General features: G+C 49.7%; 1 protein-coding gene across 2 annotated transcripts; it reads right to left on the bottom strand.

The window, feature by feature from the left end:
• Nucleotides 1-7,245: 7,245 nt before the first annotated feature.
• On the bottom strand, nt 7,246-25,829 carry LOC119446098 (uncharacterized). 2 transcript variants are annotated; one of them, XM_037710445.2, is made up of 5 exons: nt 23,206-25,829; nt 20,519-20,832; nt 11,530-13,695; nt 9,734-9,907; nt 7,246-7,583 (listed from the first exon to the last, which is right to left on the bottom strand). In XM_037710445.2, the coding sequence occupies exons 1-4, from the start codon at nt 25,827-25,829 to the stop codon at nt 9,774-9,776; spliced, it is 5,238 nt and encodes a 1,745-aa protein (XP_037566373.1). In that variant the 3' UTR covers nt 7,246-7,583; nt 9,734-9,773. The 2 variants fall into 2 exon arrangements, with proteins under 2 accessions (XP_037566373.1, XP_037566374.1); XM_037710446.2 differs by having other exon boundaries at nt 20,519-20,829.
• Nucleotides 25,830-26,068: the final 239 nt, after the last annotated feature.

Raw genomic sequence — 26,068 nt, 5'->3', positions numbered from 1 at the left:
GGCACTGCTGAAACAGGAAAAGTTTTACATAAAAAATTCAGAGCACTTCCACCGCGGAGGAAATGGGGTAAGCGAAGCTTGTGGCAATACGACGCTGTCGCAGGCGTTCCGTTTCATTTGCCCTAAACTCAGGGTAGGCGGCTCTTTGCTGACGTTTGGCCTCAACAACGCGATCCCGCAACTCGGTGTCAGCAACTCGGGGTTTCGCCTGGGCTTCGGAAGCCCTCACGATAGAATCGGCACGTCGACGACGAGTCCTTTCCCCAGCGAGTTTGCGGCGCCGTTGGTCAAACGCAGCCTGCTCCTCGGCGGAACGCACCACGCGGGGCCTTCCCATCCGGTAGCCGAAACTGATCTGAGGCAAGGAAGTTCGGTGGAGCGCACGCCGACCCCTTTTCCTTCCATTTCCCTCCCCGTGACACACCAAACGACCCTGATTGGTCACGCGCGTCACGTGATCCGCACCAGCGCAGCTTTCCCCGCACCTGCTCTTTCTTTCTTCCTTCCTTTCTTTCTTCTTTCTATCTTTCTTTCCTTTCTTCTTTCTTTCTCTATTTCCTTCTTTCTGTCTTTCTTTATTTCTTGTCCCTAGCTCATACCCGCATATCCAATGCGGGTATGAGCTGTAGTTGTTTTAGCGTTACATCGCCGGCGCAGGCTAGCGTATACAAGCTTCGCTTGAAAAAAAAAGACAGGGATCGAGTGCGTTAAAACTGATTTTGTAGAATTAGGTTCATATTTAACTTCATTTTCCAGAATTGTCGTACATTACACATTGCTGCACATTCACTCTGATGGTGCATAATAATGTAACTATAACCTTGCGCAAGAAATGTGTGGCCGGTACTCTATTGTGTTTAGATTGAAATTTTGAATGGCGCTGTTGGCTACCAATAGAAGTGTTTCAAGCATGTCAATGTATCCTGAGCCTGTAAAGAAAAAAAATCTATATATATATGCGCAGACTACTTGGTGCATTAGAAAGCAATCTTATTGTATAGTTTGCAACCGTGTTGTTTTCGAAATGCAGTCCACAGCTTTAAGGAGCCTAAAATTGCCCACGCGTGCAGATGGCCGCTCGCGCCACGCACGCAAGCAGCTGGGTAGGGTGTTCTCGGGCTGCCGCAAACTAACGCTTTTACCCTGATTGAAACTACTGGTGCAACGCCGCGACACTCCGTGGCGGTGAATTCTCCCAACTGCTATACGAATATGTATATACGATCTCGAGTTTTCATGGCCGATCACCTTGAGCACTAATCTAAGATTCTGTGATGTCAATGTTTCGGTTATGGACCGAAATTATAGATTTGACTCATGGGCAAGAAGACCGCATTCCGAGAGACAAAATGAAAAAAAAAATGAAAAAAAAAAAATGTTGGCTTTATATCGGCAGCAGCAGGTTGTTTAACCTTCTCACTTTAATAGCGGCGTTCGTGGTGTTTTAGAAGGGTGTATTTCAAAAACCTTGATGAGGGCTAGTCGGTTCATATTTAGAACTGAGGAGCTGAGAGCGCGAGTGAAACAAAGACACGAAGAAACAAATACCACAGACAAGAGCTTCTCATGGCTAATTCGGAGCGCAAAATAACGGGACACAAGCTAATGCACTAGAAAGGCAAGACACAGCGCTACTTGAAATTGAACGTTTATTCGAAAGGTTAGAGGATATATAAACCCGACATGTACTACGTCGTCAAACGTCATCAAATAGATCAGGTAAAAACGAAGAATATTTATCGGTGTTAGCACGTCAAAACTACCACTTGTTAGGTCACATCACCTGCTCATTTTTCGCTTTTGATCAAGTGCTTCTCTGTCGTATTTGTTTCTTCGTGTCCTTGTTTTATTCGCGCTGTTTAACATCAGTTCTAAAGGTGCATTGCTAATACAGCTAAAATTGTGCCTTTAAAGACACAGCTTTATGTTCGAATCACTCAACTGCATATATAGCGGTAGCGGTGGGCACACCTACACCAACGTTATAGATACAGCAGACGCTTTGTGGCATCGTGTAAAATCTGTCCAGCACCAATACACATGGCCCTCTTCAGTCGCGCTTCGAGTGCGACGTCTTCAGTGCAAATAGCCCGTGGTTAGATTGTGTAGTAATTTTCAGCGCACGTTTATTCGCAACGAAAGCTGGCTACACACCTCGTGTTGAACAGAAATGTAATTCAAGTACTACATTCACAAAAAAAAAAAAAAATCGTACTCCTCACGCTGACATGGACCCATGCAGGGAAATGGTAAAAACAGACGCATACTTGAAGCGTAAACATAAAGGAAACCTAAATTGAGGACATGCTTTGGACCTAAGACGCAGTTTCACAAGTTGATAAATGAGATGTCACAGTGCTGTCACGAGAGCTGGGTCTCCCCGCAATTTACCTTTCCTGTGCGAATACCCACCGTCGAGGATTGCATTCGCAGTCAAGGATAGTCTATATACGTGCGAAAAATATTGTGAGTGTATAGCGGCTGAAGGGCGCAACCGCAATGAAAGCACCGAGTGCAGCTGCTGCTTTTCCGGCCTTCATGCCTTTTTGACTTTCTCGCGCTGTCCTTGGGCTGTGACCTGTTGTTTGCAAACCAGCCGAACATTCCAGCGGGAAACGTACTATACTATATATGTTTCAGTGCGTAGTCGGTAAAACAAAGGACAAAGGACATGGGGGCAATCTACGCGGTCACAAAGCTTTGATTTCATGAGGACTATTGACTTTTGCGCACCGAGTTACAGTTTCGTTATTGGCACCGAAATAGCGCGTGGCTACAAGGGGTCACTGTCCAAGCAAATATCGCAAGAAAACGCTCACTACTTCCGTCGAAGGCGGATGCAGAATCCTTAGTGCTATTCTGGAAACTCAAATTACGTCATATACTGTGAAATTTGTCATTTCGAAGGCTCTCATTGGCTCACATGGAGGCTGCGCCCTCTGTGATTGGCTCAAAAACCAAATGGCAATTGAAACTCTACAACATGGCGGAATTTGAGGGTCCAGTATATGCGGCCTCTGTTACTTTCTTGCAACACACTGTAGCACTCCAGTGGACCTTCTGCTTACGCTTTACAGCTCAGTGGCCAAGGGTCCTAAGTGTTTTTCTTCCGTGAGCGGCTTCTCGTCTAAGCAGAAGAGACTGACGCAGTAAATAAGAATTCGGGCGTCGAAAAAAAGGCGGGGAATTGCAGCGGATACTTTATGTGTATAGCTTCATTTCCTCCGTAAGAGTTGCGTGCAAAAATAGCCGTCATTCCATTGAACGACGAACAAACATTCGCGAGGTCGAAGGTGTGTTCTCCTCCCTGCGCAACGTGAGCCACTCATTTACGACAAGTGATTGGCCTCGTATTAAGTGGTAATTAACACTATTTGCATGAAGGAAAGACCCAAAAATAGGAGAGGCCCTGACGTCACAATTTTGAAGCCGGAAGTGCAGCCATGTTGGTGTGCCATCTTTCCCTTTGCACCTCCAATCAGCTCGCCGGAGCAGATAGGCGCGAGCTTTGAACTTGCATTGCTACGAGCTGCCGGAAATGTGTGCTGCCGACACACGTCAGAGCAAAGCCTACAAAGCTTCTGTAATAGTTTTAGTGAAGCAGACGCGTTCCTGTGGTATTCCGTGGCACATTGAAGACGACGGCGAGGACTCGCGCCGTGATTACTTGAGTGTCTCTGTTGCTGGCTGACGCTCACTCCCAAAGACACTAAACACACCTTTCAAGCTTACACACCTCAATTGAAAGTCAGCTTGTCTCGCTAACGGAATGTGCTGCGAAAAGACGCGGTCCCCCCCCAAAAAAAATAAACACACAACTTATGTCACTTTTCAGAGTGAGTGAATGAAACAACTCTATTGAGGTCCAGAGAAGACTTTTCAGAGACCAAGAGCAGCAGCGAGAGCTTGAGGAGCGCGGTTGCTATGGCAACGTTGATGTTTGGCACGCCAGTCCTATAGTGCTACACTTTGCACAAAACACCACATTTCCGCCATACTCAACTGATACGGGCTAACCGGGACCTCTGCTACGCTTTATTCCCTCCATGACTATTTGGGTGGACGGCGCGAAAATCGTGTCGGCTTGTGATCAAATGTAGACGCGAAAGTTTCGGGTATTGAAAAAAAGTATCGAAAGGAAATTTCGGTAGTCATTCGCATGTCTGCGCAACACCATCTAGGCTATATATTAAGCCAAATGAGTCAGAAGATCCGAGGGTCTGATCGTTTTGCTAGCCACAACCGTCAAGACAGCAATCAAGGCCAAAGCGGAGCTGCAGCAGCCCTCCCACCACCCGCCGCGGTATACCCTAATGGCTTCGGAATTCCACTGCTAAGCTCGAGCTCACGGGTATGATTCCAGCCGCGGCGGTCGCGTTTCGACAGGGAGAAATGCAAAAAAAGACCCGTGCACTTGGGTTTCTGTGCACTTAAAAAAAAAAGGAGGTTAAAATTAACTAGGAGCCGCCCTACTGTGGCGTGTCTAATAACCATTCGTAGTTTAGGAACGTAAAACCCTAGAATTTAATTACCTTTTTAACGTTTCCAGGACTAAACTTCTACACTGATATCGGAGAAAGTGGCCGGAGGGATGGAGTCCAATAAAAATTAAAAAAAAAGTCGTGGTAGTTTATTTTTGTAAAGCACCACACGTGTGATGGAAGGGATGGGGGTTTACTCCCCACCGACAGCAATTTAGCTTTTTGACCACTTTCCTTTCTCTTTACCTGATCATTTCAATTAAAACATGACAATAAACTTTCCCTATGTTATCTGTGGCTTCATATGGTGTGATCTTGACTAGGTGTTGTTGGTCTGTAGCATTCGTGATGAGAGAGGAAAAAGAGGATCTCGAGAGAGCAATTACTACCGCGCGTCACAAGCACGAAGCGGGCAGTAGAAACAGCTTTTGATCACTGCGATGAGCCAATGAAAGAAATGCGCCGAGCAAACAACGACAGCGACAATGTATAGTCCGTTGAAGATCGTGGTACTGGGCCGATAAGGCTCAAAATCCAAGTCCTCTACGATTTTCTTTTTTTTTTTCTGAATCAGGAGCTATAGGGCAATAAGCCCGTCTCTTTCTATGCGCCGTCTCGAGAGCAAGGTGAATGCGGAACCTGAGTGTTACAAAAGCACCTTGCCTACCTTGATGTCAGTTGCCTTATAGCGCTACAAGATTCACATAACGTCAAACTCGCTCAAAATCAGCACTTCGTAACAAAAGAGGGTACCAAATGCAGGCTACCATTTGCTCTTTCTGTGTGGCTATGAAAAGTGGTTTTGCAAAGAGTTTATACAAAAAATAAAAATAAACACGCAGATCTGACGCTCATTTTAGGATCTATTTGAAGCGTATCTTTTGTGAAGCGGTTAATGAAGTGCAATAAAACTGTTGTTCTGCAACGTGCTTGCAGCATAGCGATTACACGCACCTGCCCGGCAAATCAGCAAGACGTTCTCTTGACAGGCATCATACATGGCTGTTGTCCTCGTGATATCGCTGAGTAGACATCTGACACTGTACTTCCCCCTGATTTGGTGTTTGCATTTCGGCACGACTTGCGAGGTATGTAGTGCACAAACATAATATTGCGTGAGAATAAAGCTTTGACTATCGCGGTGGACAAATATAAACGTTGCGCGATACTCCACGTTGCATAGGGATGAAATAAAACAATGTTGTATGCATCGCCATTAGTTTAAAGCGTTTAATTAGCCACTTCACTAAAGCATTGCATCACGTTCCAACAGCTCCGTCGGGTCGGTATAATTTTGTTTTTTCCTGTGCTGCTGCAGAATAGACTGCAATTTGAGTGGGCTGAGAAGACGCGATGTGTTACACTTTATCGCATGCCGGAATCCATGGCCCGGAGGTTGAACCGAGACTGTGGATACCTGGCCCTTTACGTCGAACTCGCCATATCTATAACTACTGCCATGACGTATACGGTATGCATAACCCCATGATCTACTTCTTGAATTAAGGTCAGCTCTGATGAAGTATTAGAATCTAAACTTTTTTTCATGCTCTGAAAGGCACACTAAAGAGAAAAATTTTTTTAATCGGTATTGGTAAATTACCCTTTTGTAATACCAAAACTCTTGCCGTGAGGACAGGCTTGGCATGGCCAGAAATGACGTGTACGAACAAAAGACTGATGACGACGCCCCCTTGGAAATTCCCGCACTAGCTCGCCCATGATTTTTAGACAGTATCTGCTGGGGCCTAGTTAATTTCTTACTGGCAAAGATGGGCTGAATTGTACTCTAAAGGAGCCGAAGACTCGCCTTAGTAACTTTCACTAACTTGCACTGAACCACAACGGCCCCCAATACGAAAAGAATACTTGACGCCTCATTGACGTCCCGGTGCTGAGATTCAATAAACGTAACTTTGACCTTCATTTTTCTCTTCTACTAAAGAACCAATCACCGTGAAATTAACGAAAATTTGTGAGTTCCAAAAGAATACTTCTTCAGTCTAAACTGACTTGAGTGTTTCTCTTTAGTGCCCCCTGTAAGTAGAGACGTGAACAGTCCCAAACAAAAATAAAAGAAACAAAGATTAGTTCTACAAGTTTTCGCATTCGGCCTCTGTCGTAATGAGACTGTCAAGACCGGGAATGTTACCCATGACCTGTCATTCATCTGCGGGACCTTATGGGACGGCTTAGGGATCGCAGGGTCAGCCGCAGTTGGTCGCGGCCTCCACCAAAGCCGCCGCGGATGGCGGCTATAATCAACTTACCTTACGACACCGTGGGTAAAACTTCGGCAGCAGAAGCTTTTGGCTAACAACAGTTTTAATCAGTTTGATATTCATGTGTTATTTATTGTAGCTTACATTTTAACGTGAACGCTTTTAACAAAAGCGTGGCAAAAACATAAGTATAGTGGAGTTACTGTTAATTTGCTCTAGCGTCAAGAGCTCACAGCAGTAGCCAGAAACGTCCTACATTATCAGCAACAGCAACTGCTACTAACCTATTCGCCCCACATTGTGTTGCTTTGGTAAGCTGCTGATGTCTCAACCCATTTGTGGTCATAAAGGTTTAGAAGGCAGAATGCATAGATACCAGCTACCGAGCGACTGCATGGCGCACTTCTATGTTATTATGCGTAACAGGCGTTCTGATCATGCAGTTATTTGCTGTTCGCGTTTCCATTTAACGCGCATGGTGCACTAGTCCCCGCAAGCAGGCCTCGCGTGCATGGCACATCCGATTGACTGAAAACGACGTATACGTACAGCAGCCCTTGCTGCAAAAACTTAACTTTATTAGGAAATTTGGAGAAAAAGGGAGAGAGAGAGAGACAAAACAATGAGTCCACCGAGAGAGGTGCCAGAAATGTGATATAATACAAAATGAGCTAGTCCATCAAAAATTAAAAAAAAGATGAGCGACACGCGTTGTCGAGAAAAAATTTCCCCGAGTCACAAAGAAAATGAGAAAAAAAAAATGTCTAGCGAAAAAAAAAAACAATGATAATAATTAAGCTCAACGAAAACTCCTCTCCGTCTGGTGAACCCTTCAATTCTTCGTCGGTGTTTGCGTCTTCAACTTGCTCCACAGTTTTGCCTGCGAATAAACATGAAAAACGAGCACAAGACATTAAGTGAGGTGTTCCATTTGCACCACACACACACTGATAATTGTATAGTGCTTGAAAGACCGAGAGTATAGAGCTGCAACCACATCGAACGTATTTTAACGAATTTTAGACAAGATTACATACAGTACTACCCACCTCGCGGAGCAGTCAAAGTACACTAAATAATGTGCACATTTGAATTCTAGTTAACACGTTCGCGAGTGTGCGTTGCGACATCGTTGGTATCACTGAGGCCCGATCGAAAGCTTAACAAATGTAGTTTTACAGAACCTACAGGAAGCTTCCACGGCAGCGATTCCACGCGCCACGCTGTCGAGTAATCACGGCCAACGTGTGTTTGTTGACGGCGCGTTCCTTTTTCGCCCGTTTGTGCACAAATTTATTCCGATGGCACCTGCGTATGGAGTAAACGAAGGCTGCTCTAACGAGCGACGGCCTTTCCAGCGGATCAGGGGTGCGTATTAATCTCGCAGTCCTTTGATCTCGCCGACGTCCTATAGCGACTATATACAAGGGAACCTGGCAACTTCATCAGGGAGAGCGTGTGCGTTGTGTCGGTCCCGCATGATGCGTCGGAAGCCGTAGGTCGGCTCTATAAGTGAACGCTCATTCGTACTACCCACCGGCAATATTTTTTGCCGTTATATATTCGCTCGCACTCATGTCTTTTCACTCTAAACAGCACAACATTGGCTCGCGTTCGTAACTATAGCTTTCGTTCACACTTACCGACACATACTAATGCTCATTCTAGCGTCCACTCAACCTCACCACCTCACCAGCACTTACGTTCGTACTCACGTCCATTCACACTCCCCTAGATTCACTCACCTTCACACTTAAGTCCATTCAAACTGTCACTGAATTTCGTTGATACGTCAACCGTCACTCGCTCTTCATGATCACTTCCCCTCAAGCTCGCCGGTACTCATTTATAAAAGTCCAATTACAGGTCGCGTCACACTCACTTACTCTCTCACACTCTATATATCCCACGCCTGCGAAGCCCATGGAGGAAGGAAACGCATTAGGAGGGAGCATTGCGTCGCGCAGCAAGCCTTGGCAAGCAGGCTTTCCGTGAAGCAATTTCCTTCGCTTTTTCCTTGGAAAAGTCGCGGCAACGCTTGACCTATGAGTCTCAAGCGTATTGACTGAGAATGGTTCATACTTGACTGAAAGCGAAAAAAAAAAAAAAAGAAAAAAAAAACGAAGACGCACGAAGGAAAACCAGACAGGACGCGCGCTGCATCAAACTGAACTTTATTCTCGGAAAAACACGCCTATTTATCAGTCGACACCGATCAAAAGCAAGGTTTATCATTGCGCAATAATGTCTTTTGCTTTTGATCTGTGTCGACTGATAAATAGGCGTGTTTTTCCGAGAATAAAGTTTAGCTTGGAGTAGCACTCGTCCTGTATGGCTTTCCTTCTTGTGTCCTCGTTTATTGCAGTTTAAGACCAGTGTGAATTCTTACAAACTCGCGCAAATTTAAGTTCTTGTAGAGAAAATGTCTCGTTCCCGGTAGCTTCTAATCAATGCGCACTTGTTCAGCTGCTGTGCCTGCAGATCGTGCAGAGCGCAGGCGGACAGAGAGCACTAAAACTTTTCGCGCTCTCTGGCGTGATCACGTGATGGGCCAATTATTTTGGCTTCTATCGTGTTTAGCAATGCTCCTTGCTACAGTTATTTCCTTCCTCCATGATAATACCAGCGTGGGGCGAGTTTGAGTCAGTGTACTCATGTGAGTGTGTATGCGACCTATGTCGGGAGCAGGAGAAGTTAATTGAGAAGGCTTCCCATCGGTCACTGCGCAACTACTGTGGGGCGACCGACGATTCTGAGCGCACTGTGTTTTACGCGGTGTATGTGGGTCGATCTTGCAAGAGAAAACAGGACTGCGCTTGACGAAACTAAGCCGCCTGTTTCAGGTCGCACAGGGTACCGACACTTCCTTAAAAAGAATGCTCCTTGCTCCACAGCAGCAGATTTAATTAGGTGGCAACGCCCATCTGTCGAACTCTCTCCGAAGGAGATAAGCGGCGCTCGGAGACTGATGCATTATAACCAAGAAAGTGAGCAAAAGTGTTTCAAGCGTAGTCTGTGGACTACACCGACCTGGCACTGCTCGCTGCAGAAGGTCTGCGTCCTGCAGCAGCTACAGACGAACTTGACGCGCGGATCCCCGCAGTTGACGCAGGCCAGCCCTGCTTGGAGCCAGGACATCTCGGGCGCCGATAGCTTTGGTTGCAGCGAGAGGAGCTCGGCAGGCAGGCCTGCCTGCATGCTGACCTGCACGGCAAGGCACGGGGGACGAGAACGTCAGGCAATGGCGTTGCGTAAGCGCTCGAGCAGGGTTACAAGTGACTTGCAGAATCATGCACATGTGCATTAACTTTCCATTCAACAACAGTGATAATTAATAGCTGCACTGACGACTGCAACAACCAATTTGAGAAATAAGGCAGACTGAACCACGCACAGGAAACCTAATATAAGGCACTTTTGTTCCCGTACATGGCATATATTATGTGTACCGGGCTATCGTGCGCCAGTTGATGCCACTTGAGCTATGTCTGTATGGACGCAAATGGCATACACATGTCGCATCAGAAGAACAAGATCTGGGCGAGGGGACAGTATTTCGGGTCGGTGTCACTCAACGACATGACCTTCGCGCTCGCGGACGCGTCCCAGAGGAAGATTCAGTGAAACACGTAGCTGTACGCCTTGGTTGGACATATATGATGAAGTGACTCTCATTCATTAAGAAAAGATGTGGTGAGGACTGCATCCGAGTGAAGATTTGTGTCCGTTATTAATTTTTGGGAATCTACCATAATTACAATGCAAGACTCACCATTGCGACAGACAGTCAGTCCTCCTGAAGATTGTCGCCGTGCGGAGTGGAGTTTTATTCATGTCTTCGATCAGAATAAAAACTCCAGCTCAATATTAGCGCTCGTATGAATTCCTCTTACTTATGTTTTTTCTGTTGGCGTTGTTCCATCATGAGGTGAGGATCCCGGCCAATATATATTTTTTAAATAATAGCTAGTCGCGTTTCCTTGACAGAACAGAGGAGCGGCAGGGAAGGTGTTACCCCAAACTTAACGACAGAGTTATTTCCACGACTGATGGAGGGCGACCAAATACCTCTGACAGCCGCTCCCTCATGAAATGCCAGTGCACCGATTTCCGATTAATAAGCACCTGACTGTTTCGTTTAAAATTGCGCATACAAAATATAGAAAGGAGGACACGTGATGAGCGGAAAGCTAACCACAGCAGGGTTACAACCCGAGTCAGCATACACACAGCTATATTGCACAAAAAATTAAAGTACGACACAAAATTGGCAAGAACAAGCTCACGGATCGACGACCTCATAACGGTGCAGCACACAGACGGCTAGGCAGGTTCAAAATGTGGTGCATTTCCCCTTTATAACACCGCTGTCGTGTAGAAAAAGGGCTAGTGGCATATTATTCGATCCCTGCTTTACAAATGACTCACTCACGGAATAAAGAGTACCAAATTTTTTTCATCAGATTGTTCAATAAGGGTTCGTTGATATCATTCGCCAAATAATTCCGCTGCTGCTATCACACTTTTTAGCTCCCTTCGCACGGATATAAATATTCAGGACCAATCATGCTATAGCTGGGGCATTCCTCAAATGACGTACAATTAAAAAAAAACTGTAAGCAGCAATGGGACATGACGTCTCCGCCAAACAACATGACGAAAAGACAAGATACAACAGACCACTGATAGAGTCATAGTTGCAGGTCTTCTCAGTTATTTCGCGGTCTATTACTTCGCATGACAGTTCAACATGGACAATGTCGGCTTTCGTCATGTAAAACGACCGAATCAATCGGTGGAACGCAGCGGAAGAGAGACCTACTCACCGGACTCTCCTTCTGCAGTAGGTGACTGATGTGCTCCCAGGCAGTGGGTCCTGTTTTTGGTGGCTTGCTCGAGCAGCGCCTTCTGGTAGAGCTGCTGTTGCTGCTGTTGATGTTGCTGCTGCTGTTGCTGCTGCTGTTGATGCTGACTAGGCAAATTCTGCTGCTTCATCTTCTCGAGGAGCGCGGACGCCTCGGCGTGCGCTAGCGCGGCCTCCTTGTTAACGCGAAGCTGCTGGTACAGGCTGTACGCCATGGCCTGATTGTACATGCTGGCTGCCGCAGACAGACCAGCGCGACCCAGCGGGTACGCGCCAGCAGCCGCGGCAGCCGCCGCCGCTGCCGCCGCGTTCACGCCGGCGAGTGAGCCGCCGGAGCTGAGGGCCAGGTTGAGCTCCTCCTGCTGTCGGGCCAGCTCGGCTGTCACACCCCTGGTGTCTTCCGCCCTCGCTGCCGCTGCTTCCGCGAGTCGCTGGTGATGGGCGGTTCGGGCCGACGCATCGCTGGCCATGCCAGCCAGCGCCTCCGACCTCGACAGAGACGGCATGCTTCCAGCGGGGCTGCTGTGCTGCTTGGTCAGGGAACTGGGCACAGAGGCGGCCTTCAGAAGAGCCGCAGTCGAAGAGGACGAAGCATATTCCCGCAGGGCATCGCGCTGCAGGTGGTGGGGTAGGCCGGCGGTCAAGGAAAGCGGTGCGCCGTTCGGAGCGTTCCACCAGCTGGACACAGCGGCCGCGGCGGCGGATGACGCAGCCATGGCTCCACTGTTGATCCCTCGTGGCGTGGACGTTTGAGCAAGCGGAACAGCGGCAGCCGGAGTCGCGGGCGGCACTGGTCCTTTAGGAAGCAGCAGCCTTGGCGGCCTCTGACTCGACGCAGCAGCCGCAGCCGCAGCGGCAGCGGCAGCAGAGGAGGAGGAGGAGGAGGCCGACGATGACAATGCCGACGGGACGCTGAAGGCTGACTTGGAAGGCGCTGCGGGTGGCACGGGCCTCGGCTGCCTGTTGTCACCTCCGCGAGGTGATACAGAGGAGCGCGCCGTTGAGGACGTGGGAGGAGGAGCCAGAGCAGCGGCGCTGGCTCTGTCATACGGCATGAGGCCTCGGCCGGGAGAGTCACGCTCGGACCCAGAGTTTGCACGTAGCCGGTGTGGCGCTGGTGTCCCGGCAAGGAGAGGGATGGGCAAAGCAGGAGAATGCTGCGCCTGCTGTTGCGTTTGCACGGCCGGCTTCTTCTGGAGCGGAGGATCAGTCTCAGACGCCAAACCAGCGCCCAGCGACGTGAGGTCCGCGGTAGCGGTGGCCGCCTGCGCCACTATACTCGGGACGTCCGTGAAGCCCGGACTGTCACTGGATTCGCCAGAACCGGAATCGGGACCAAACGCTCTGATGACGGAGCAGATTCCGGGGTACTTGCTCTCAAGTTGCTTTAGCGCATCTTCCTTGGCCGTTCGCAGGCTGCTGATGCAAGCAAGTTCTTTCTCCTTGTACGTGGCCAAGATGGTGAGGTGGTGGATCTGCTTCTTAAGTTCCACGATCTTGGACTCAAGCGTACTCATGCCCAGCTTGTTCTCTGGAAAGCTCATGGGTGGCACGGAAGCCATGTTGGACGTCTTGGCCAACGGTGACTGTTGTTGCTGTTGTTGATGCTGCTGCTGCTGCAATTGCTGCTGTTGCAGCTGCTGTTCCTGGTGCCTCGCCGTGAGGCGGGCGTTCAGGAGAGACTTGGCTTCGTTCACGATGTCTGTGTCGCGTCCTCGTTTGGCAGAGTCTTTGGTCGGTTCGGCCGAAGCGCGGGCGTTGCGCGGCTCAAGAGTGACCTGGACGGGAGATGAGGCGGCGCTCGAATCGCTTTCCTTTGGTTTTCGACTAGGGTCGAGCAGCAGACGCTGCAGAATAGAGTCCGAGGGCGGCTCAGAGGTGCCAGTGGGTCCCGCGCCCCCCATGGATCCGTTGCTCGAATTACTGTCGGAGCCGTGGCCTCCGCGCCTTTCGCGTTCCTTGTAGCGGGCGTCTTCCTCAGCGTGCGGCGCCGGGACGTGTCGTGAGGATGATGAGTAGTTGATGGGAGAGTTGGCCGGCGCCTCCTCTGATGCAGACTGACTAGTGGTGGCCATTTGTGGTTGCACCTTGCCAACAGGAATGTCGGCTTTCGCACGAAAAGATTGCTCTGAAAGCAGAAAACAGAAACGCTGCGTCAACAACGCTAGAGGCGAAGAAAACAAAAGACAACATTACGTCGTGTGCCAAGTTACGAAAGCCTTCGAAACAACTGTGCGTCATCGTTTATGGTCTCGTGCTATGGCGCGCACCCCTGAGCAGACCTCAATAAAAACCGATCGCCTTTACTTTCACCGAGGCAAATTTACTATCCGTGTGCCGCTGCGGAGGAGACCGCGAACACGACTCATCTAGGTTATCCCGCCTGAATAGGCGGGTTTCTCTTTATCGCGGCCGTGTTGACAGGACGCACGATAAGCCTGTTTGCTTGCCGCACTAGTCTAACAGCGCTTTAGAGAACAGATGTCGGTCCTTCAGAGCCCTGTCCGCTTATAACGTGAAGGGAAAAACTTCCATCACGCAGAAAAACGAGGCCAACGTTGCCAAAGCAAACCCGAGACAGACATAACATATGCCCAAGCTGCAGTACTCCCCGCCGTAGCAAGCCATACTGCCTACCGTTCTTCCTTTCAAGCCTTTAAAAAATGGATGACTCGCATACGGCGTGGGTATGGTGAAACACTCGCAACGGAAACTTATACTTAGCCTACCCTATATTTACAAAGCAGTGCTGTGAGGTGAACATTTATGAATTCGCTCCTTTACAATTCGCTAAGCAGCAATACTAAATCACTTTAGATTAGTAAACTAATACTTCAAAGTTCTATTCCAAGTCATTTGGCGGGACAAGTTTAGTTATTGCTGAACAAAATAACGGCCAAGCTGCTCTCATTTTTTAAAGAATTGTGCGAAAACCTCGACACCGGTACGTCAGTGCGACATCTGCATCCTTGGTTCCTTTAAAGAACAATGTAGTCATTTTCACAAATTAACAGTCAACTAGTACACCGCTGTCAAAACACATGACGTTACGCCACGGCTATCTGTACCGGAGCTTCGGGGCGACGTCGCCCATAGTCTCGCTTCCGCATCCTTTACAGGCTAACCAAGGCTTACCTAAGGTAACGGTTGTACTTTTACTATTGCTGATGTATATTTTCCTAATACAGCTCAACGTAATATTAATCATTAAGTGTCCCTTTCGGTTCACAAACCCCAGACGACCTTGTTTATTTCCCCGAGCGTACTACAGTGTGGGAAAATGCCAAAGCAGAGTTTCAAGCTTTGCATTAAGCACTCTATTTATGATGACGCGCTGACATCAACAACGCTTATTGAAGCTATGCTGGGCAAGATGAGATACCGGTGTTACAAGCAGGACACGGAATGGTACGCCTATATCGCTTACGCTGGCACATAAATAACAGTATCTAAAAAAAAAAAAAAAAAAAATAGGGACTTCTTTCAAAGTTCAATGAAACGGAGCAAAAAAATATGTTCTAACCTCTTCAGACCCATCAAAATCCTAGTGACACAATACATTTTCAAGTCGGTTTTTATTATCAACCGGTCTCTTCCGAACCTGAAGGGCTACTTCCGCGATCAGCTGGCAAGAGCATATACTGTACCTCAATGCATGTGCACAAGAGTCCGTTGCTATACTTTATTCATATAAAAGTGCCCTTTTCTTTGCCTAAGCACATGGATACAGGTTTAACATCACGCGGCGGTTCCTCGTGTTCACTTTTTATCCTAGACTGCCACGTCATCTGGTGGCCTTACAAATGCATACCACATTCATGTTTCGTCATTGGCGGCGGTGCAAGGGTATACGCCTCACAAGAAGTTATAGCCATCTCGAAAACCGGTGGCAAGAAAATTATTATACGCTTGAAATATAATGTCGCCTGCATCTAGTAATTTGCTGTACCGGAATATTGATTTGAAATCCTACATCGTCGATTGAGAGTATCTTTAAATCACTGCGTCGCGCTTAGCGCAGCATTAATTTAAACGCCCACTGGGAAAGCCGGACGGCGTGCGCACATATTGCGCCGATCCTGCCTGTGTTTACGTATTGCCGCTGCAAAAGATCGCCGTGATATTTTTTTTTCGGAAAGAAAAAAAACGCAACATCAGAAACTTCGCCGCATACGAAACAACTCCAATACGATTCCATTTTAAACTCAATTGCGAGCTCTCGGAAAACATCGCGTCTCCTGTAAACGGCGTTGCAAAAGCAGAATCCCACAAATAACCCTGGTTATTAGTAACCATGACAACGAACACGTCCGCGCCTACGGAATGCGGATGCGGAGCTGCGTTTGCAAAGGAGAGCGCGCCCACGCGGAATCACAAAAGCGCGTCTGAAACAGTATATGCGGCTCGGCGACAGGGTTCCAACATTGAACTTGAATAAGAAAAACCGTCCGGAGCTTTGGGGATTTTCTATGAGCGTTCTACATGCCTTGTATATATATATATATATATATATGGCTTCTGCACACTCTAAACAACGCCGTTTGCGTGTTTGCGTATAGGGAAATTGCGTTCGTCGTTTAACTTGAGATTTGATCTCGTTCAAAGACGACAGTCTCAGGCTATAGCTTGCTCGCAGAACCGAATATGCTCATTTCCGGCTTGGAAGTATGATCAACTGCAGACTTTCGCTCTTTTCCCAGCGGACTACAGACTAGACTAAGGACAGCTTTATTTTCCCGTATAGCGGACCGTTGCGCCCCACAACGGTATCTAAGTTAAGTTCGCCACCCTCGATGCGCTAAAAATACACTAAGTTCGCTGAAGTAGCAGAAGAAACCGGGCTAGTTTGGGCACTTGCATCGTCAAGCAGGTAGCTCGGCGTACGCATTTCCACCAAGTGACCGTATATTGCCGCATCGCACACAGGGCGTTGACTCGCCTTGGCACTATTTAATGGTGCGGACACGCGCGCACAGGCGAACGTGAAAACGCATTTCGTTCGCTACGCGGAGTTTGACGCGAATCAACTACAACTCGCCTATAGCTCTTCTATCCTTCTTATAGGCTTGAAATTTAAAAGCACTTAAGGACACGCCCACTTTGTCGCGCTATGCCCCGGAGCCAAAGAAAGAAAGCCTTTATAGGAACAAAACAAAAAGAAAAAGAAGCAAAAAAAGAAGGGACGGTGCAATCGAGTGCAGCAGAGAGAGCTCCGGATCACCTGCGGCACGAGCGATATCGATCGGTGGCCTTGGCCGCCACCGGCGGTCACCTCGAGTCGGGAGCGATACGAGGTTGCTCCGGCGCACTTTCGCCCTCGAAGCGAATTTCGCCACAGAACGCGCGCGCCTATAGTGGGGCTACGCAGTGCACGAACACGTGAGTGAGTGAGTTTGGCATCGTTTACTTGGCCAGATATCGAGAAGCGTTGTGGGCGTTAAATAGAAGTCGAGAGAGGGCGGAGGGTACGTGGAGGAGACACAGACAGGCGAGACACGACTGCGTCACGACGTTAGTCGTGCAATCCACGAGAATGTGACGCAATGACGAGAGCCGGGTGATAAAACCTGTAGTGCCAGCACGTGCGTTCCGGTTAAATGTCTTATTCTACAAGGGCATGTGGCGGCTGTGGCGGTCAGCGATAACGTATAGCGCAGCGCCCGTCGCCAGGGCTTCCGGTCAACGAAGGTCTTGTGCGCGTTTACACGAGAAGATGATGAGGTAGCCTAACGACGGCAGAATTGATTGATTGATTGATTGATTGATTTACAAAAGCAAGACAGTATATTTAGTGCACGCCGTAGTGAGGGGGCTCAGGAATAATTTTGGCGGCGTGCATGGGTTTCTGAAGTTGAACGCGCAGTTCGGTATATACAGGAGTGTGTTTGCGCCTCGCCGCCAACCGAATGCCGCCACCGAGGCATCCGTGTCGAAGCCGCTACATCGTACTCAGAAGCTGAACGCCAAAGCCGCACAAGCGGGTTTTGTGCAGGAGCATGTCATAGTTCAAGCGAATCGTACAGTTCCCATCACAGATATATGTATATCTATGTCATGTATGTATACACATGTGTACGTATGTGTTCCCTCCTGGGAAAAAGAATGCGTGTGAAGTGAAACGGTTTGAGTGCGGCCGTGTCTATGCGCCGCTTATAAATATAGAATCTTCCTGCAAAATCTTATCTGATGTCTCAATTGCGCAGGTGTGCTGGTCATTAAACGACAGTGGTGTAGAGGAAGAAGTTGGCGAGAGGAACCGACTACACGTCCGAGAAATAAGCCAGAGGTTTATCGGGCTCTATGCAAATGTCTTCAGACCTTGGCCGTATGCATAGAGAAATATTAATGAGGAACGCAACTACTGCAGCGGTTAGGGATGAAATCAACGGCGCACCAAAATGTTTCTGGTTACCCGCCGCGCGAAAAATGTTAATTCTCACTGCTCGGCCCTGATTGAACTCTCGCGTGGCAATGAAAGGAGAACAACAACGTCAACAAATGTCTTCACGAAGTATAAACCAACTTGCCTAACAAGTTATTTTGAACGACCACAAAAAACGACACCATACTTCAGCGATTTCTTCGGCTCCGACGTTGTTTACAACCACATCATCATCATCGTCATCATCATCTACGCATTCTTCGTGCCGCCGACGCCTTTCACGAGCACGATAAAGAAGAGTTGCACGCATGTGCACCGCCATCTTGTCAATAACATTTTCAATGCGATGCGCATAATGTAATCCTCTTCCACTTCAGTACTGCTCGCTCTGGCCTCCGATATGCATGCGCAGACGCCACTGCTCTCGGAGTCTGTGTGTAGCACACGCGCACCCCTGTTGCACGATGGCTCAGTGGTTATCGCGCACGACTCTTAAGTGGACATTGCTTCACTGGCGCGAGCTAAAATCCCAATGGAGGCGCGTTGAGGATAAGTTTTATTTTTCTTCCCGCTGTGCCAATGGCTTAGCTGAAGTGGCTGAAGATGATGGGCTAGCGTAACGACTACAGAAATCATCCTTTTGAGTCGTTAGTAACAACCGCCGTCTTCCGCGTAACAGAATGGACGGACGGACAAGGCAACAATCCAGTTTCGAGCACTTAACTGCTGTCGCTGTAATATTGTTTGGTTCGAGATATGGACACACGGACTAGTTCGCACCGAATTTGGTGAAGTTGAGGCGACAGAAATGCATCTAAGTTAAAATGCTTTAGCGTGCGCATTGTGTTTGTGTGTCTGTTTGTTCATGTGTTTGTTCCTTTCGGTTTTTTTTTTTGTCACATCAATGTTGACGAAATGGTCTGCCCAGTGCAGGCGAATGGGAGAAATTCAACGAGCATCGGCAAGTGAAACACAATGACACATCTCTAAGCGATGCCCGGCGCAACGTAGGAACGCGCGACAACTGCGTCGCACGTCCCTGGTTGGAAAGACCAGGTGACACGTAACTGGGCCGTCATCTCGAACACCTCGTTTCGAATCGCTTGTAGCACGAAACAGCTGCGGCCTAATATCTGAAGCGTCGCAAGGGCTTCCACGTACAGAACCGACAGCGTGAAAGAAACGACACAACAACAAAACTTATCACTTTCGTGCGGTGTTTCCGGAACTCTCCCCTCTAAGTTAATCTTGCTGGCAGAGAGTTTATGACGCGACAACATATTTCACGCGCGCGCTATTTTCAAAGAGCGCGTCGTAGCTTTCGCCCTCACAGCCGACGCGTCATAGCAGACTCGCAACCTCGGACGACAAGGACGAAGAGGATCACGTGTAATCTTCTTCATCCTCGCCTAGTTAGCGTTGCTGCTTGTCAAATATGAATTGCCACCAACTCGCCGAAAAGTTTCCCTACTATTGCCGCAGAAACATACATAAATCTGCTAGAATCAGTTTCAAGTGATTCGTTATAAGTCCTTCTAATGCACACGATGCGACCAGCGGATTGCTCTTGAACGACGACGCTCGTGTTTTAAAATATTGTTATCTCGATCAAGTCCAGCCGTTACTGAAGATGTCCTGCTAGAGCGGCATGGCCACCATTGTGACCATGTATAGTCTAGCAAATATTACGCGAAATACAGAGACCAGTCTACGAAAAAGAAACTCTACGCTATTATTAATTTGCAAGTTCGCTAACTGCTATGCAAAAAAAAAAGAACGAATGGAAAAGCAGGGAGTGAGGGGGTGAGGTGCCTATTTGATTTCTGAGCCAAACACAGCGACCGCAGAAGCTGGAGGTTGCAGGGAAATTGGAGGTAATGATCAAGATGTATGCAAATGGTACGTGGTTGGCAGATAGTTACAGTCTGGCTAACTAGCGTGGTAACAGCACTTCTTGCTCTTTGCAAAAGCCCTCCGCGACTGACGCTTCCTATGGTGGTGTTAACTAACTCGGTTCGTTGAATTCATTGACGTTAGTGAAGCCGCTTTCCCAGGACGTATCCATGCTGTGTTGTGAAACAGCGCTAAACCATGGCGCCTCTCTGCGGCTCGGAAACCAGAAATCGGAATTGAAACTGTCAGATTTCGATAGCTCTCGCGGGTTGGAAACGGGTTCGCACCCGCACTTAACGGGCTGGAAACGGCTACCGAGAGTACTATTCTGGCCATTGTCAAATTCCGCCATCTTGTCAAATTTGGTAATGGCGAAATTTTGAGCCAATCAGAGAGGCCCATAGCAGCCTCTTATTGGCTCTAAATACCGCCGCTACCAAATTCAACATGTCGGATTTGACAATGCCCAAAATAGTACCTTGTTCTCCCTGGATAGGGTAGTGTCGAGCACTGATATCGTTTCGGTAGAACGGAAGTCTACGGGCGACCTCGAGAAAAACCGCTTCTACTGTAATTTTAAACCAGCTTTGTAGCACAAGCTACCAGCGGTTTCAAAAGGGTATATTCATAAAATCTATTCAGGAACGGCCAATCTAACACGATGAGCGGTTCTCACCTTTCAGTGACAAATCGAGCGGTTCCAAGCCCGGCAGCTGCTGAGCGAAGTGAGCCGCCCGGCCCGAGACGGACAGGTCGTTGGGCTCGTCTTTGACCACGATGATGTCCGGAGACTCGGCCCCGGAAGGTGACGGGGGAAGCGTCGCTGGCCACGGGTATAGCGACGATGACGACGACCCCACCGCATGGTGGCCAGACGAGGAGGTTGTCCTCCGGTGAGCAGCGCTGGGAGGAGACGTGGTCGTCGGGACGTCTTTACTGGTGCCGGGTCCGTCGGGAGCGCTCGGCGCTGCTGGGGAGCCTCGGGCACTGCTGGGGAAACGGACAAGGTCACCAAAATGTCTTTTAAAGGAGTATACTGATATCATCGAGGAAGGAAAACGACTAGGAGGGAGCTTCACGTGGTAATCTTAAGGTCTAGCTGCAAAAAAAATATATATAAAGAAAAGATTAATCGGAAACAGGCCCTCCCCGCGTCATACGCAAGCGGTAATTTCTAGCTGCCAAGCGCTCGGAGAGTACGGGGGAGTAGAGCGGAGAACCGCCGGCGAATCAGGTCAGTTCAGATCAGAATCAGTTTTCCCGCGTTGGGGCATACTTATTGGCTGCATGTGCAATTTATTTGCAAGATCCCGTGAGGTGGAGGCACCTGTCGTCGGAGGTGATATGACTCGACTCGACCCCATGACCATTGCGTCTTTCTTTAGAGCAGTTGGCTGCAATGTGTAAAGGAGCTTTACAGTGCACACTCAATCGAAAGAGTAGCAAAGCAGGGAGAGGACACGCCCCAAAACTGAACGTGCACCCGAGACCTATAGTGCGGATTTCCTTTGCTCTGGTCAAGTCGTTGTGAGTGGATGTGTCCAGGGCTTTCGATCGTCACTGGTATCGTTTACTAAACTATACTGGTGGGAAAACCTCGCTTCGTAATCTTGAGATTTTATTCCGAGACAAGTAAATAGCAGACAGCCGATTTCCTCAGCACTCCAACAACTGTGAGTTTTAATGCCCCACGAAAGCCAATAAAAAATACACGTCGGGACGCATCGGGGTAGTACGCTTTTCTTCAGGTGCCCCTCATACTTAACAATAACCCGATAATAAGGCAGGTGATAAAGGATGATAAGAGTAACTGGGCTTCCATCAGTAGACGCCAGAGGATCAACCCTTTGGCTGCGCTGTGCAAAATATGGAGCACTTCCTGCAATGATTCATGAAGTTCCTCAACGTTAGCTCGCTTTCCCACAGATCCTCGAATTAGTCCGGAAATTTGCTGAAAATCAAGAAAATCTGCGTGCCAGGAATGCCAGAACAAGCGAGTATCCCTAGTAGTATTCAACTGTTTTCACTGTCCTATCAGCAGTTGGTATATCTCTTTGATGACAACGCACGTTTGCAATAGTGCGAGAATGCGGAATATTATAAATACGTGAGTGTTATCTATCAATTTCATGTCATTCAGTGTATGTAACAGCAAGCTACCGGCATGTGCCCGCGCGATATTTACACATTTCTTTTTCTCTCAGATTAAGCTGTACGTTTGACCGTTGTGTGCAGCTGCGCCGAATATAATGTTGAAACAATGTTTACTGTCCTTGCACACGTTAATGTAAGTCTCTGGACAATGCCATTCTTTCAGTTTACAATTGCAACGTGCGCTTATCGTCAAACATGTACGCGTATGGCATTGCAATGTAGGAGAGCGCAGCTTAATTAGTCCCCCAGGTGCCTTTTTTCTTTTTTCATATGTGGACCTGACAGTGTCTGCTGTGTCGAAAAAAAAAAGAGATTAAACTTAGCTGAGTAATCAGCGGAAAAAACATTTTTCAGCACAGCGTCAACAGTTTCCTTCTTGTCTGGGAGCAGGCGCGGTGTCAGCGGGATAAGAGGGACCGGGTGGGCGTAATCAACGTGCCGTGTTTTGAAACATGACACTTAACAGCAGCACGCTACTGCGATGACGTATAGCAAAGGCGCGGCCACCCGCACCTGTTGTTTGTTCGTGCAACAAAAATCGTGAGCTGCTGTAAACAATGATAAAGTAGAAACGAATGATCGGAACCTGCTGCGTAACATTTCCATGAGCGAAATGAAATTAATTGCGGGTGGAGCCAATTGAACATCAGAATAAATAAATTGTGTGTTCTACTGAGCGAGCACGCGATAAACAGTCAGTGTGCTTACGAAGCATTAAAGGCATGAAATACGCATAGTCCACGTATTACATGTTCCAGTAGGAGAAAAAAAAAAAAACGTCTGTGCATGGTACATGGGATAACTTGTTCGCGTGAACTTCTGCAGAGACATGTATACATTGATAACTGACTTCGATTTGTCCCCTGTTACATGCACAATCAGCCCAGGGAACAGGCGTACGACGCCTATCGGTAGCAAAATATGCTTACTAACGTTTGCGCAGCGTTCGAATAAATTGGTTCCGCATTACGATAAACCAACACGTATGCACTTAGAGGACGAGAGAAGACACACGCGAGTTGTGAGCTCGCATGCGTTCTTCTCGCGTCCTGGAGTAGTTAATACGAGCTGATTTACGAGAGCCGCTTATAGCGGCGCGAATTCCAAGTCGCCTCCCAGTCCTACCGTAGATTCCTCGAAGTGTTTAAAGGTGCAAGTACTGAGCCTGCGTTTTTTTTTCTCTCCCTAAACTACCGCCGCGAGTCTCACCTGAGGGCTGACGGCGGCGATTTGAGAAGACCTCGAGACGACGAGCCTTCCGCGGCGACACCTGCAGCGACGACACTCGCCTCCGGTGTCCCGATGTTGTCCCCCTCTTCGTCGTCGAGACACACGACACCCGCGTCGGTGGCTGCCTTTTCCGATTCGCACACTGCATCACCATCACGAAGGCGCTGCTGCTGCGCCGCGCTCGCAGCTGGAGACGCACCGCGCAGGCGACGAGGGGGTGACCGTCGCTGACGCGACGCGCGCACAATGGAATAAGCGTCCACCTCACTCTTGTGCAACGCTCCGCGCACCCTGTCCGCGGCGTTGTCGCCTCGCGCACCGGAGGCCGAGGACGGCGGCGCGTCGTGGCACGAATCGTCCGTATCACAGATCACCAGTTGCGACTCACCGTCATCATCGTCATTGTCGTCGTCACCACCAACACTAGCGCGTTCACCGACGAGGCCATACTGAGGCGGCTGCGGCAGCGGCTGCTGCTGCTGCTGCTTTCGTCGTCCGTACGAATGATGACCCCGACCGCGAGCGTCTGGCTCCTGGACATCGCGAGACGCGTTTTCACGATCACCACCACCGGCACCTCCCGCTCGCGCACTCGCTAGGGGGCTAAGTTCGCGGGGCGCCGTCGTCACGCTCGGCTCCATGTAGCCAAGTTTGGGCGGTTCGGAGGATGATAAATAAATACTGGAATTGACCGCTGCGGAGGAACAACCTTCCGCGACTAGCACGCGCGCCTCACCATCACATTTCACGCCATCACTGGGAGCAGCTCGAAGTTCGTCACCGGCACCGCACGAGGCCGCCTCGTCGGTAGTCAAGGACAGGTCCATGTCCTGAGAGATACCACAAGCCGAGCTCGGAACGTCCGCGGACGACTCCGTGTTGGAGCTGTCCAAGTCCGAGGCGAGGTCGACGGACCGGCGCCGACGCTTGGCGTCGGGAAGCGACTCGGCACCGTCCCGCAGCACGAGTAGCCCGTTGTCCGGATGGTCGGTGGCGGCAACGTCCTGCTGCTGCTCCTTCTGGTAGCAAGAGCGCCGCCACTGACTCCTGGTAAGCATCCGCTTAGTGGGCACGTTCTCGCGCTTATTCTTGTAACGTCTGGAAGAGGTGCCGTTGCCTCCGGGTCTCGGAGTTCGCGAACCCTGTTCCGAGGACGAGCCGTGGTCCGAACTCCCGCGGCGTCGTCTCTTGGCTGCGCCTCCGGTCGCGTCGGGCTGCTCGTCGCGGAGTACGCTGCCGAAACAGATCTCGTCGTCGTCACCGGCAAAGTCTTGGCGACTGAAGCCGTTGGACTCGCAGAAGCTGCTGATGACGTCCTTTAAGTTGGCCTCGGACAGCTTGGACGGTATCTCGCTGCCAGTCATTGCGATTCTGTCGACCATGTTACGCAGCAGCTGCTTGACCGCGAAGTCGACGTCGTCCTTTTGCGATGCCATCTCGATGGCGGCCATTTGTGCTCGCTTGAGTGCGTTCTTCTTCTTGGCTCCCAGAGGGCGGCCCCTCTTGCGGAACTTCTTACAGTCGACGCTGACGATCTTGCCCTCTTCGACGGTGGTGAACACGCTGATGAGATTGTCTAGGCCACGGTCAGAAGGAGCCAGAGCACGGGTGCATGCTGAAGCGATGGGCTCCACGGTCTCATCATTGCATTCGAGATCGTCGGTGCCATTCAGCAGTGGAGATATGTCATGCGGCTTGATTTGGGCGACTGGACAGGCGCTTGGGCCCGCTGCGGACGCGACCGCGTTCTCGGAGGCTTCATCGGCGACGATGTCTACAGTTGTACCACCCCCCTCTCGCGAGTACTCCGCGCTATTGGAACGCGATGCACGGCCAGGAGACCACTGCAGGGCTTCCGTACTGTCAGACTCGGCGTCGCTGTCACTGTTGCATGTCGTCTTGTGGTCATCAGGCAACGCCACGTCAGGGCACTCTCGCGCTGCTGAAACCACGTCACCGCTGACGTCGTCGTCACAGGCCCTTGCTGGGGACGATACCGGTGGTTCGTTCTTGATGTCTTCGAGCTCGGGTTGTCGCGGTTCGCTCGCATCCGATTCGGAACAAGCGTTCAGAGACGGCGACGTTGCCGGCTTAGCCGAAGTGCGCAGTTCGCGCTCTTCCGGAGCGCAGCTGCCGCGGTGGGTGTCGCCGTCGTTACGACTGCCGTTGTGGCCGACCCGGCTATCTTCCTCCACACTACGCGGCCTTGCGTCCGGATAAGCGGGCAAGTCTAGAACAGCCCCGCCGTTATCGGCGGCGCGCCCGTCATCACAATTCGCACTCGCCACTGGCCCACCGCGGGCGACAACAGAGTCGGGAACGGAGCGGCTATCCGCCGCGTCTTCTTGGGTGATATCACCATTCGGCTTTACTATTAAGCCGTCACGTAGGGCGCACCCTTTGTTATCGATATCGTCCTCTTCGGCGACGTCGTTGTTTACGGGAGACGATGCTGCGGTTGTTTTTTCCCGAATTTCCGCCTCAGCAGCGCTTGGTACTTTAGGCTTATCATCGACCTCAAAACAACGCGGGTCGCTCCCGTCCACCGGCATGTCGCTGGTTTCATCGGAGCCACCCGGTTTGCTCATTTCGGCGTCCTCCATGGTCCCCACTAGGCGCAGCGAGGCTTCAGAATCACACTTGGCATCCGGCGACTTCCCTTTGCTTGACTAGGGGTGCTCGCAACACTGCGGAACGCGTAGTCAGGCTGGTAGTTGAAGCCGTAAATGTCCGGCGCCGGCAGAACGATGCGGAGCGGCGAAGTTGCAGCACCTGCTGTGGAGCTCGGCGGCGGCGGTGAATTGGCAATGTCTTCTCGGGCGCTCTTGACGTTCGGTGGCGA

The sequence above is a fragment of the Dermacentor silvarum genome, chromosome 3 (assembly GCF_013339745.2).
Source record: "Dermacentor silvarum isolate Dsil-2018 chromosome 3, BIME_Dsil_1.4, whole genome shotgun sequence".
Lineage (NCBI taxonomy): Eukaryota > Metazoa > Arthropoda > Arachnida > Ixodida > Ixodidae > Dermacentor > Dermacentor silvarum.
The sequence above is the reverse complement of the archived record's forward strand: the minus strand, read 5'-3'. Positions and strand labels throughout refer to the sequence as shown.

Excerpts from the sequence above, each read along its gene's own strand:
- LOC119446098 (XM_037710445.2), bottom strand. The coding sequence starts at position 25,829 with ATGGAGGACGCCGAAATGAGCAAACCGGGTGGCTCCGATGAAACCAGC. Across the intron at positions 20,833-23,205 it reads TCGCCGCCGTCAGCCCTCAG|CAGTGCCCGAGGCTCCCCAG; the intron begins GTGAGACTCGCG and ends CCGTTTCCCCAG. Across the intron at positions 13,696-20,518 it reads GCTCGATTTGTCACTGAAAG|AGCAATCTTTTCGTGCGAAA; the intron begins GTGAGAACCGCT and ends TTCTGCTTTCAG.